Source organism: Molossus molossus, unplaced genomic scaffold, assembly GCF_014108415.1.
Source record: "Molossus molossus isolate mMolMol1 unplaced genomic scaffold, mMolMol1.p scaffold_m16_p_1, whole genome shotgun sequence".
NCBI lineage: Eukaryota > Metazoa > Chordata > Mammalia > Chiroptera > Molossidae > Molossus > Molossus molossus.
Window position 1 is genome coordinate 227,597,823 of NW_023425344.1, and position 13,306 is coordinate 227,611,128.

The window sequence follows — 13,306 nt, forward strand, 5'->3', positions numbered from 1 at the left end:
CAAATGAAAAGAAGATTCTTCTCTAAAATGTGAGGGTCTTCATCTGAGAATTAGCCTATTTATGTTGTCTTCCTTATCATAACAAATTCAGTAAATTTGATTACCAGGTACAATTTATTAAATTAATTTACTTATTTTAGTGCTTTACCAACATTCTTAAGTTACTCTTGGTAACATGATTATACTGGATAGAAACACATTAAGCTTTAGCAGTGTCACATTGAGCCAGAAGAGCTGACTCTGTAACTGAGGAATTTTGACTCACAAATGGGTCTGCCAATGAGAAAATACTCACCTATAATTGTTTGAGGAGTGGGTTAAATTTCATTGCAGATTCTTGATCTGTGTTCATTAAGTATAGTATACAGTTCAGCCTGTGTTTGAAGGTTACAAATTAGAAGTGGTATAATTTCAGAAACATTCAGAACTGGCCTGCGCTATATCTGGCGTGGGTATCATAGAGTTGTTGAAAGTTGCCCGGTTCCCCCCCTTCAGTCACACCTGTCTCCTCGCATCTGGGACCCAGGCACCCTGATGCACATCAGATGCTGGAATTTAGCCTTGAAGCTACTTAAATTCCAATGACATGATTTAGGTTTCAGCACACTAAGTTCCTTTGCTTTTCTCATCTCCGTCATTTGTCTCTGCTTATGAGTTTCTGTGTATTAGCCCTCTTTGTGTCAGGCAGTTTCATCTCTTCACAACTGGAAGGCAGTTACGATTTGTGTAACACATAACCCTTGTATGTTCACTAGGAACAAATGTTTGGAAACATCATTTATTTAGAAAATACATAGGTGTATCTAAAATTTTTTTCTGTTGCCCGGCCGGTGTGGCTCAGTGGTTGAGCGTTGACCCATGCACCAAGAGGTCACCAGTTCGATTCTTGGTCAGGGCACATGCCCAGGTTGTGGGCCCAGTCCCCAGTGGGGGGCATGTAGGAAGCGGCCGGTCGGTGTTCTTTCTCATTGATGTTTCTAGCTCTCTCTCTCCCTCTTCCTTCCTCTCTCTCAAAAAAAAAAATCAATAAAGAAAAAAAAGACAATAAAAAATAAAAATTTTTTCTGTTGCGCTATAATAATATATACTGTTTTGAAGATGTGGTAAAATTCTGTGACCAGTCAAGTTGGATATTTAAATCTTAAACTTCATCTTTGAAACTCAAACCTTTGAAAATCTTAAGTATAAGTGTATTAGACACCAGTTGTCTTCTGTAACTAACACCCCAGATTCCTCCTCCCTCACCTTATGTCATACATCTGTATGTTTGGGTTTCCAGGATGCCACGTGGAAGAGGTATGAATCTTTCTTCGGCCCAAGAAGGAAACTTTAAGCATGTTGTGCACGATCACATTTCAGATTAAACATTACAAACAAGGGTGTTCAAACTAGAATACATGTTTTGAACTTTCATGTTACAAATACAGGACTCCTGGTGTATAACTCCTGTTGTGTACGTAGTGTATGAGGAAAAGTTCTTGCAGTTTTCACACTGTCCTTCTGCATTGCTGCTTGGCCATGTGTTCTTCTTGGAATTGATATGTGAAACTTTCCTTTGAAGTATCTTAATGTCAAAGTTGATCTTACTAAGTTTGGAACTCCTTTGAGGTTTATGTAGTAATAAGTGTATGGGAGTTTCCTACTCCTCTGGTAATACTGCACACTGTTGAGAACAGTTTTATTGTCCATGAAACTTCACTGGTTTTCTAATACTGTGTCCCTGTACAAAGGGTCACTTCTTTAAGATCCTATTATATACATGTAGATAGAGACATTTGGTACAACATGTGATTTACAGAGGTTAAGAGACTGTTTCTGTTGAACTCATCCGTGTTAACATTTTTCCAAAGTGATATGATAAAAATCTTTTGAGTTTTGTAAAGTATTGTAGTTTGCCTTGCTGGTTTTTAAAATCCTATTTTATGGGGGAGAGGTTTAGGAAATAAAAGCTTTGCCAAGTATGCAAAATCTTACTGGTTTTTATAGCCTTTATAGTATGGTATAGTTAGTTGTGTGTGAAACTTCTACGTTTGAAACATGTACTCAACCTCTCCTGCTACTGCTTCCATTGCACTTTTCATATCAAGTTCTCTCCAACTTGGTCCCTAAAAGATTTTTATTATATACACTCTGCACCCTTTATAGAGTCCAATGTAGTGTGGTTATTGTTTCCGAAGTTTTTAGGTTTTCCTTTATTTGCTGAATAATAGTGTGTTTATATAACTATAGATGCTTCCAAAGTTTAGTGCTTCAATATAACTAAAATATAACTCATAATATTATTGCACATGTAGAATTCAAAATCAGTATTAACAACCAATAAAAAAGACCACACATTTTCATCATGTGTTCTTGAAGACACCTAAACTTGTATCTCATAATTTCTGATTCGGCAGTTCCTATTATCTGATTGCAGTTTAGAGTCCTTGGAAAGCCTAGCCCTCTCAGATTGAAGATTCAGAAAGAAAATTCAGATCTGGTTACTTTGACTGAATAGCCCTTAGCCTCAAAAATAGCCCTTAGCCTCAAAGTGGTCAACAGTACTACATAGTATAACCAAAGAAAGGGGTGATTTGTACAGTCAACTTACTCATAAACATTAACTCATGGTGATTCTTCTCACAGAGGTCAAGATCCCAAGAAACTGTTAATCTAAAACCTTTTAAAGTATTAACTTAGCTCATTAAGTTTTTGGTACTACCTGCTTTTCATATGACACAGTATCACACATGATTGCAGATCAAATGGGTGGTATTAATAGTGAGTTAAAGAAAAAAAAGAATGGAAGAAATTGTTTTTAAAAACAAAAACAACTTTGCATTTTCCTTCAGAACATTAATACTGAACATTAATACAGGACAAGGAGGCAAGAGACAAGTGCCTTTCTTGCTCTGCCTGTATGTGTTAGTTAAACCAACATCATGTAATGGTTGCCAGTATGAATACCAAATAAATAATGGAAATTGCACAGAACTTGATATTATCTCAGCCAAGAAGATAGCTTGGATCTGCAAATGATGCTGCTCTCGGAAATGTGGCTGTGCCCTCAGACAGTATTCCAGCCTTCTTTTCCCTTGTTTGTGTGTCGTGTGCAAACTCACACTCTTTCTTAATGCCGCGGCTCTGTGTTTGTCCCTCAGACAAGTTGGACGGCTTGAGAACTGGTACTAAAAGGAAACGTGACTGGGAAGCAATTGCCAGCAGAATGGAAGATTATCTTCAGCTCCCTGATGATTATGATACTCGTGCTTCTGAGCCTGGGAAGAAGAGGGTAAGAGACTTTGTTAATAACTGCCAACAAATGAAGGGCCCTTTGGGACATCTGGTTTTAGGAAGTTATAGACAGATAATCACATGAATGCTGTTTTTTGGAGCAATTTACTTTATACTGTGTCATATTACACATCAGAAAAATGAGTCAGACTTTACAGATTATCAGGTCAAAATGTACAAGTAACTTAAAAATGGAGAACAGAAATGGCCAGCATGTTGACAACTTTAAAAGACTTTGGAGTGGCCACTTGTGCCATCTTGTCATGGGCAAAAGAGCTAGGTACAGAGAAGAGTGTTAAAGAGAATCTGTGGGACTTCTCAGTGGATTAGATGTAGAGTCCAGTAGTGGATAGAATCAAGGATGACTCTACAGGGTTCCGGCCGTAAGCACTCCATGTATGTGGAGCCACTTACTGCACTGGAGAGAAACTGGAGGAGTCATAAATTTGGGAATGAAAAATCAGAAGTTCAGTGAAGGACCAATTAAGTTAGAAATGGTAACAGGACTCAGGACTCCAAAATTTAGAAGTTTAGATAGAGGTAAATGTTTCAAGAAGTAAAGAGTTCAATGAAACAGAGAATACAGGCACATTGGGAACAGAGAAATAGTCATTGAATTTGGCACATGGAGATCATTGATGATTAATCAATAATCAGTCAAGTTTTCTTCAGGAGTTGAAGAACAGAAGCCAGTTAGGAACAGATTGAAGAAGGAATAGGAAATGAAGTACAGAGAGCAAATGTAGACAGCTTTTTAAAGTTTTGTTCTGAAAGAGATCAGAGAAATGAAGTTGGATAGGTCTTCCACATAGATGTCATTCTGTAACAGTGATATTTGTGTATCACCTTCAAAACAAAATAACAAAGCAAAAGAGATCATGTTATATATGATCTGCCTAAGCCTTTTCCAGCTAATCTGTTGATCTTTTGATATAAGTATATAAGTACCTACTTAAATGACTTCCTAGTGTGCCATTGTTTGGTGGTACAATCAGTTATTTATCTAGTCCCTTATTGGTAGATAATTATGTTGTTTCCATTTTTTGCTAATATAAATACTATGGTGAAAGTCATGGTGTATATGTCTTGGCGCCTCTTTGAAAGTATATCCCCAGGGTGGATTTTTAGCACTAAAGCTGCAAGCTCATAGAATATGATTTATCATTTCTGACAGATATTGTGAGATTGCTTTCCAGAAAGGTTACATCTATTTATACACCCACATGTAAGTAAATACCTATTTTTCCACACTTGCCCCTGCAGTGCTGTTACCAAACTTTTTAACTTTTCACAATCTGATAAGTGAAAAAAAGGTATCCCATTTTACATTTCTTTAATTAGAATGAGGTTGTATATCATTTCTTATCTTCATACATAATTGCTTTTTTATGAACTTCATCAGTACTTTACTAGTAAAAGAACATTTATTGTAAGAGAATAAAACTTCGTTATGGTGGATACCATTACAGAGAACTCCAGGTTTCAAAGTTTCAAAGCTCTTTCACTTACTTCACAGTCTCTTGGTCCTCCTTTTGTTTATGTAGCTTGAGGGGTTGGGGAGGGTAGAGTATATTAGTGGCTTTTATGTGCCCAGTCCCACCTAGGGACTACTGGTATTGACACTACTTATTCCAGTTTTAAGGTTGGGGCAACCGAATACAAATAACTCTTCTTTGGAATGATAATTTGGTGTATTTCTGGTAGCAATGAATAATCTCAAGTGAGAAATATATTTCTCCATTTTTAGTCTGGTAACTATCACCCTCTTCAATAAGGAGTTTGTGATCCCATATAATTTACTTGGTGAATTAGGTGGGCAAAAAGAACTGAGCTATGGGCTCCTTGTTCTTTAAAGTGGCTCCATTTGAACTCTCCTCCCCTGCCTCACACCCTCATTTCAAATAATTTTTTTTTAACTCTCTCAGACCACTCACCAAAATCAACATCAGAGCACCAGGAAATCCTACAGGTAGCAAGGAATGCAGAATTCATTATTCATTCCTTTCCAGGGCTCTCTTGATTTCTATAACTCATCTTTTTACAAATAGCAGGCAGGTTCCTGGGATTAACTTCCACTATAAGAAACGGTCATTCAGTAGAATTAATCCTATTAGAATTTTGCGAAAATGGTTAGGTTTTAAAATCTAGTTTATTTATTAAAAGTTTAACTTGCTTAGTTGGGTATAAAATTATCACTTGAAAGCTCAAGTGGACTTTCAGTTTGTTTCTTTGATGACTGTGGAGGGTGAATATATCCCTTGTTTTATTTGATGAACTCATTCATTTTAGAAATATTTTTAGTGACAATGGATGAACTATATGTACCTCAAAATTTTCAATGTTAACATTTCTCTGTACTGGATCATTTTTAACAGATAAGATAAATGGCAAAAAAATCCCACATTGATACTGTAGATCTCAATAACAGTACCTCTTGGGAAATTAGGAGGGACACTGACATTTAAAAAGTCATTTCTGGGTGGGGGTGTCAGTGGGGGAAAAAGGAGAAGCATCTGTAGCAAAAATAAATTAATTTTTAAAAAAACGAAGTCGTTTCTAGCTGAGAGTCATTATTCTGTAGGCACTGCCCAGAGATGCTGCAGGAGAGTAGACAGAGCTAGATTCAGAGGGACCTGTGTGCTTGGATTTTACTCTGCAGGTAGGGGAAGGATTCAAAGCAGGTGAGAGTCACAACTGTGCATTTTAAGGAGATCACTCTAGACAGTGGTTCTCAACCTTCCTAATGCCATGACCCTCATGTTGTGGTAACCCCACCCCCAACCATAAAATTATTTTCGTTGCTACTTCATGACTGTAATTTTGCTACTCTTATGAATCGCCACCGGAAATATGTGTTTTCCAATGGTCTTAGGCGACCCCTTGTGAAAGGGTCGTTCGCCCCCCAAAGGGGTCGCGACCCACAGGTTGAGAACCGCTGCTCTAGCAGAATGGATGGAGGGAGTGAGAATGCAGGTAGGAAGACTAGGTGGAGGTTAGTACTCTGCTTGAGGTAAAAAAATGGGGTCAGTGAACTAAACAGGAATTGGAAGGGACAGGACTGAGCTGAGAGCTGAACCGTGAGGGAGGTAGAGTGGTTAGGACTGGTGATTAACTAGAGAGCTTTCTATAACTTAGGATATATGCCTTTCTCCAGTTCTCCCAGTTAATTTCTAATTTTTTAAGCTCCTGGTTTCATGTTAGTTATCCTACCCCTTAGATTATCCAGAGAGGAAAAGGCCTTTGCATATTTGTTTTTCCAAAAGCCCAGCCTAATGCTGTGTTCTTTCTAGGTGAGATGGGCAGACCTGGAGGAAAAGAAGGATGCAGATAGGAAAAGGGCCATAGGTTTTGTGGTCGGACAGACTGATTGGGAGAAGATCACAGATGAAAGTGGTCACCTGGCTGAAAAAGCCCTCAATCGAACCAAATATATATGAGACTTAGTTTTCGAACGGATTCCTTGTTCCTCTAAGGTAAGGATACATGGTCATGTAAGTAGCCTACTGTTTGGTTTTGAAGGGTTTGAGATAAAATAGACAGCATGCTTTGTTTTAAATGCTTCACTTTTTGTATTTTCTGGTTCTAAAAGAGTAAGTATGTGTTAGCTGCCAACATTTGTAAACATTATTCTAAAAGGAAGCAATTTTCGCCCTGGCCGGTTTGGCTCAGTGGTTAGAGCGTTGGCCTGCGGTCCTGAGAGACCCGGGTTCGGTTCCCGCTAAGGGCGCGTACCTCGGTTGCAGTTTGTCCCCGGCCCTGGTCGGTTGTGCGGGTGGCAGCCACTCGATGTGTTCCTTTCACATCGATGTTTCTCTCTCTCTCTCTGTTCCTCTCTCTCCCTCCCACTCTACCTGAACAAAAAATAAATAAATAAAAAATAAAAGGAAGCAATTTTCTGCAACCTGCCTCATTTACAAAAACAAAAATACAAGATTTAAGAAAAGCGTGGATTCTGTAGATTTGTGAAGAAGTGGAGCGATGCTATACTATGGTCTACTGAACTTTCTGCCTGTTTTTTCCTGGCATGACAGCCTTTTCTTTTCTTTCCAGATGGTTCGCTTTGAGGTGATCTGAAGCCGAGACCTCATGGAGCTGCATTGTGTGTCACCTTGCTTCCACGGTTCAGTTTTTGTTTTGTTTCTACTGCTTTAGTTTTTTAAAGTTCTCCAGTGTCCCCAAGAGGCATTAGGGTCTTGCTGTACCTAAGCAAGACATTAATTTTTTAAAAACTATTTTGGGGAGGGTGGGAGTGATAGCTTAACTGCTGGAACCAGGTGGGGATCTGCTAGAGGATTCCAACAGAGAATTTTCCTCCACTGTACAATGTCACAGACTGTCTCTATCATCATTGCTTTGTGGCTGTTTTTGTTTTTTACTGTATGTAACTGGTAGCTGATTGTACTAGGATTAAAAACAATAAACTTTCATGATAAAGCCAATGAGATTCATGGGCTGCGTAGCATGGGCCCCTTTCTCTTGTATTCTTAATTTTGCTTGTTTTCTTATGGTGCGTTCTAATTACATGCTAGCCAAACATCCCAAAACCTCTTTCCCAGTGAGTATTATTTAGCTCAGTGATCCCATGAGTGCAGGGAATCTTGTGTGCATGTTGTAACACAAGGCTCAGTGGTTCAAAATACTCATCTTTGTTTTATTGCTGGTTTCTTTTTCTATCTTTGTATCTTCAAGATTGGTACAGACTATTTCAAATACTCAATCTGTTCCTTGGAGCCACATCTGTTCTGTAACATGATGTTTTATTACTTGATTTTTTGATCCTCTCTCTGTTCCTTCTTCTTTTCTTCCCTTCCTCTGTTTATGTTATCCCTTGATCCTGTTATGTTTTTATTTTCCTTGCTCTGACTTTGACACCTGGTGGGCAGAACTGATGTACTCCATGGAACTCGGGAGCTTATTGCCTTACTGCTGAACTTCAGTTGTTGATTTTTAAATCAAGGTTGCAGGGAAAGAGTATAGAGATGCAGAGCCCTCTGGCAGGCAGCCTGTAAGCCTGTCAGGTTTTCAGGTTCTTGCCAGATTGCTCATGATTGGAAAGTGTGGCCTTCTGCACAGATTTTTTTCTCTTGTGGATAGTACCAGGTGGAACCTACAGAGCTGAAACCCAGATCGCATTCCTATATAAACACAGAAAAGGAGCTCTTTTATCCTTTTCCATTCTGCAAAGAAAAATATGTCATTTTCTAGCATCAGAGAAGACAGAGAAGAGCCTTCTTCCTCAAACACTTTGGAATCCAATTCAACAAGTTGTAAATTTGTTCATAAAGGGGCTTAAATATCTGGAAATGTTCACTTTCAGGCTACAGACAAAAACTTTTAGTTATATGATCTATATTAAATACTGTATGTATAGAGAATATTTATTAGTATTTAATAGTATCACTTTGGGTTCAAGAACTTGAAATTATAGTACTGAAGATTAATTCAGTGGAAACTCCTGATAACTTTCTGTACCTTTATTCTTTCTGAAATTCTGAATGTTTACATGTAAGAGTCTTTAAGTTTATTAACAAGTCAATATTGAATGTACAGTTTACTACATTAAATAACCACACACACACACACACACACACCAAAAAACCCTCCCACTGTTGGTGGTGTTTAACAAGCTACTTTTCAGCCACTTTTATTGTGTTGAGTGAAGGTATATCACAAGATAGCCAATAGAATTATTGTTTGTAAAAAGACCTACAGAATGTGTTCTCTAGTTCAGAAGAAAATGGAAGTATATATGTTCTTACAGAGAATGTTTTACTTTCAGTCTTCATAACCTTTTTATATTCTGACAGGCAGTGTTCAGAATGCCAATGAAATAAGTGGTACTCACCCACAAATCACTTTAAATTCGCCATGTTTTTGCCTTGTAGTGATGGCTTTGTGTCTGTGATCTTATGTCAAGAGGGTCTGGGGAAGAGTGAACAGAGTCAGAAGTGGCCTCTGCCGATTTTTGGAAGATAGGGATTAAAATGGCCTTAGGGGATGAACATAGAATGTTGCCTACTTTAAGATATTGGTATAGCAAATAACCTCAATTAAAGGATATTAATGAAGAAAAGATTAGACACCAAGAGGCATGAAATACATAGAAGTGCCATTCAATATTTGACTTTGCTAGTTTGATATAAGACTCAAGAAATTCTTGAATTTGCATTATCACTAGAAGCAGAATAAAATAGGAGGTCTAAGAATATATTGGAGAAATTTGGTGTAGGTAGAAAATGCCTTGATAGCACAGGTATTTTAAGTATTAAGAGAGATCCTTAGAGAACAGAGGACCACACTTGGGTTTTATTTATTTGCTAGCATTTTACTGTTGTTTTATTAACATTGTTTTTCTTACCATCTCAGAAAACTGCCTGATATGTGTTTTAAAATCTGTATTTTAATCCTATCAAGTTTATTTAAAATCTTGTGAGGCTTGTGTTTTAATACAAAATACTCTGATTTGGGGCAAGTTCCTTATATCTTTAACATTTCAGATCTTTTAAACTAAGTCTAAAACCTCTCACTTCAATAATTCAACTCTTCTTATAAACTTCCCGTGCGAGTAACTTGGTAGATGAGATGCAGAAACTTTTCTGTTTGGGAATCACGTATTTAGGCTTAAATCGGCATAGTCAAAATATGCTGTGACTGGTTACAGAGATCAGAGGCTGTCAATAATACACAGTAGTCTGCTGACCCTTATTTGATTCACATAATTTTCTAGAAGTGTGAATTTGATTCAGATATCAATGATTAATTCAGAAGTTTATTGACAAAGATAAAATCTTAAATTTTCTAGATGGATTTATTTCCCTAGTGAAAGAATTCTTAATGTTGATTGGGCAAGTCAAAGTAAGTACCATCTCATCTGGAGACCAAGCATGAGTTCTGAATTGGATTGACTAAAAGTTTCAACCCAAATTTTCTTACTTTGGAGGGTCCTCAGCTTTTTAAGTATTGTATCTTCCTGACTATGCAAGTTGCAAGTATTTTGGTAATAATAGATGTCTATTGCCTGGCTTACTGCTAGAACTGTAAAAGCAACAGGTTGTCACCTTGTTTTTTTATTTTGTTTTTTTTTCCCCTTAATAGTACATCTTCAACGTCATTCAGATCATTTATAGAACATTCATTCTCGTTTCCTCCCTCGCCTTTCTCTTTCTCTCTACACTTTCCTCCCTTTTCATTTTCCTCCCTCTTTCTAATTTTTCCAAAGGTACTTTCTTATTATAAGGAGTTTTACTGAAAATTTTTATCTATTGCTTTATCTGTATTGCTATTCTTTTCATGGTATGGAATATATATTGTGTGGGTATGTTTCTGTATAGTTTTATCATATGTCTAGATTTGTATATCCACTCCCATCTTCCTCTCACCCTCCATCCCATCTCTGATTTGGCATCTAGTAATCTATTCTCCAATTCTGTAATTTTATCATTTAAAGAATGTTTATATAAATGCAATCATATAGTATTGTAACCTTTTGGGTTGGCTTTTTTCCCTTGGCATAATTCCCTTGACAGTCATTCATGTTGTTATATGTATCGATTGTTTGTTCCTTTTTATTGCTTGGTAGTACTCCATCCTATTCACTCTGCCGCTTCCTATACTTGCCTAATTTCTACCAATGAAGGAATACAACTGATGGCATCCTTTACATAGACTGCTGGTGTACTGTTTCCTCAACACTCTCTACAACTTATTGTTTTACTGCCTCCTTGTTATTTCATCCCTTAGAAATTATTAGTAGGTTAAGGCCCAGCTGTCATGATACCTTCTCCCTAAAGCTGTTCCTGATTTTCTTCTCTTGCTCCCTCTTTTCCAGTTCTTATAGGGTTTTGCTTATATTTGTTCTACGATCTTAAATTCTCTTTCTAGTGGAGTAATTTATATACTTGTCTATTCTTTCTTCCCCGTCCCTTCCTTAAATGCAACCTCCTAGAGGGTAAGAACTGTGTTTTACTCACCTTCAATAACTGTTATGTACATTTGATGCTCAACAAGCTTATTTACAATTGATGATGTGATAAATTTAAATACAAAATTCATACAGGTTGGTTAAATGTGTGTAATTTACAAAACTTAAATTCTTATGTTTGCTTTTTCACTGTGTATCTTCCAGTTGGTGGCATATCCATAAATATTATATAAACCAGGCATCACAAGTTCAAATGCCTGCTATGGACAGGAAGATATAATTGAGAGAATTGGCCAATAGAATATAAGCATGTTATATTCTTCAGTCTCATGGAAAACTATCCTCTTTCCCGTTTTCCTTGAAACATTTAACAATCTGTGTATCTTTAGTTTTCCTACTTTGGGAAGAGATATAAGTACAAGTTTGATTTTCTAAGACACTACTATGAGAAAAACAAGAGCAGAAGCAGAATGATAATGGCAGCTGGCTCTCAGCCTTAGTGGGCATGGTGGGGACTAGGCTGATGCAGAGTGCTTGCCCTGTCTTCAAATGAGACATTCTTCTTCAGCCAGTGGTTGCCATGAAGCAAGGCAGACCCAGTGTTATGATATGAGTATAAAGTGGAAATCTGAGTTTTTATGTGAAATGATCTTTTTAAAAATACTGTGGAGACATTACAGTAGCAGCAAAACAGATCACATCTGGAAGGTACATGGTACCTATAGGACATTATTTTGGGACTCTGGCATATACCAGAAAGGTTGGTAACAAGTGTGAAAGTTATTACAAAGAAGATACCTATGGGAAGGGAAACATCCGGTTATATAGATTGTGTATAAATATTTTGGCTAGCACCTTTTAACTGATATTTTGGAATAAGCAATTCTGTTTTCATTGAGCCAGATGGCCAAACATGTATAATATGCAGATGTTTAATTTGGGGATTTGCAGTGGGTTTATTTTTGTCCATTGCTTGCTTTCACATGGAAGCATATATATGACACCCTCTTTGGGTGACCTCCTTCCAGTGTCTTCATTTATCAAGATGCAGGTAAGCACTTTGTGTGTGCTCAGTTAAATAGTGGTCACACACCTCTCCCAGAGAAAGAAGACAGCAAGGATTTCCTCCGGTAAAGCAGAGCAGCTGAGCAGCCACACCTGGATGTGAATTTGACCAGAATATTCTGCTCTTGACCCTCCATTGCTTTCTACTAATTTCTGCTGGGGAAAGAGGATGTGTGTCATTTAAGCTTCTTTGTTGGTGCCTTTATCAAGGTGGGTATATATTTGCTATGTTTGATTTCTTAAAGTATGTTTTTGAGCATTACCTTACCCAAACTCATCCAGCCATAAAATATGAATTAATTCTCATTATTTAAAAAAAATTAAATACTACAAATAATATTAACACCACCCCTCTCCCCATTGAGCAACAAACATCTTAAAATCTTAGAGGTAATTGCTGTTACCATTTTTGGAATGTGGCTTTCCAAATCTTTTTCTATGCATTTATAAAACATATGTACCTATAAGAATATGGTTTCATTGTTTTTTACATGAGTGATATTCTTGACTATGTTCTGCAGATCCACTATGTCTTGTGTGTGTGTGTGTATGTATATTATATGTATATATAAATATACATACACATATATGTGTGTATATTACATAATATGTATATAACCTAGATTGTTTTTTCTTATTTGTGACAGTTTTCCACTGGTATAACAATGTTTCATTGAACATCCTTGTAAATGCCCCTTTTAAGCATATTTTCAAGTTTTCTTGGCAAAATACAGAAAAAATTTAATTACTGGGCCACAAGGGAAACAACTTCTCCTTCTATGTCCTAATAATAATTATCTGTATGTGTGTTTTAGAGAGAGTCCTAATGTCCAAGCTATCAAGAATTCTTATATTTAAAAATTCCAGTTTTACTTGCTGCTCTCATTTGAATTCTGCCCTTTAAATCAATTTGGATTTGATCTGGATAAGCAAACTAGTTTCTAAGTAGTAGCAATAGTTCACAGTAAGTTTTTGGGAATAGGTGCTGTGTTTCAATGATAGAGAAATTAAATTGCCATTTGAGAAGATACTCTCTCTTAATCATGA

The 13,306-nt window shown here is 36.9% G+C and overlaps 1 protein-coding gene across 1 annotated transcript in view; it reads left to right on the top strand.

Moving 5' to 3' along the window:
- Positions 1-8,841, top strand: part of YLPM1 (YLP motif containing 1) — a 71,546-nt gene extending 62,705 nt beyond the window's left edge. Inside the window, exons 19-21 of the mRNA XM_036262746.1 lie at positions 3,141-3,271; positions 6,564-6,746; positions 7,324-8,841. Of these exons, the coding sequence (XP_036118639.1) occupies positions 3,141-3,271; positions 6,564-6,710 (278 nt within the window). The 3' untranslated portion in view covers positions 6,711-6,746; positions 7,324-8,841. The remainder of the gene's footprint in view (positions 1-3,140; positions 3,272-6,563; positions 6,747-7,323) is intronic.
- Positions 8,842-13,306: the final 4,465 nt, after the last annotated feature.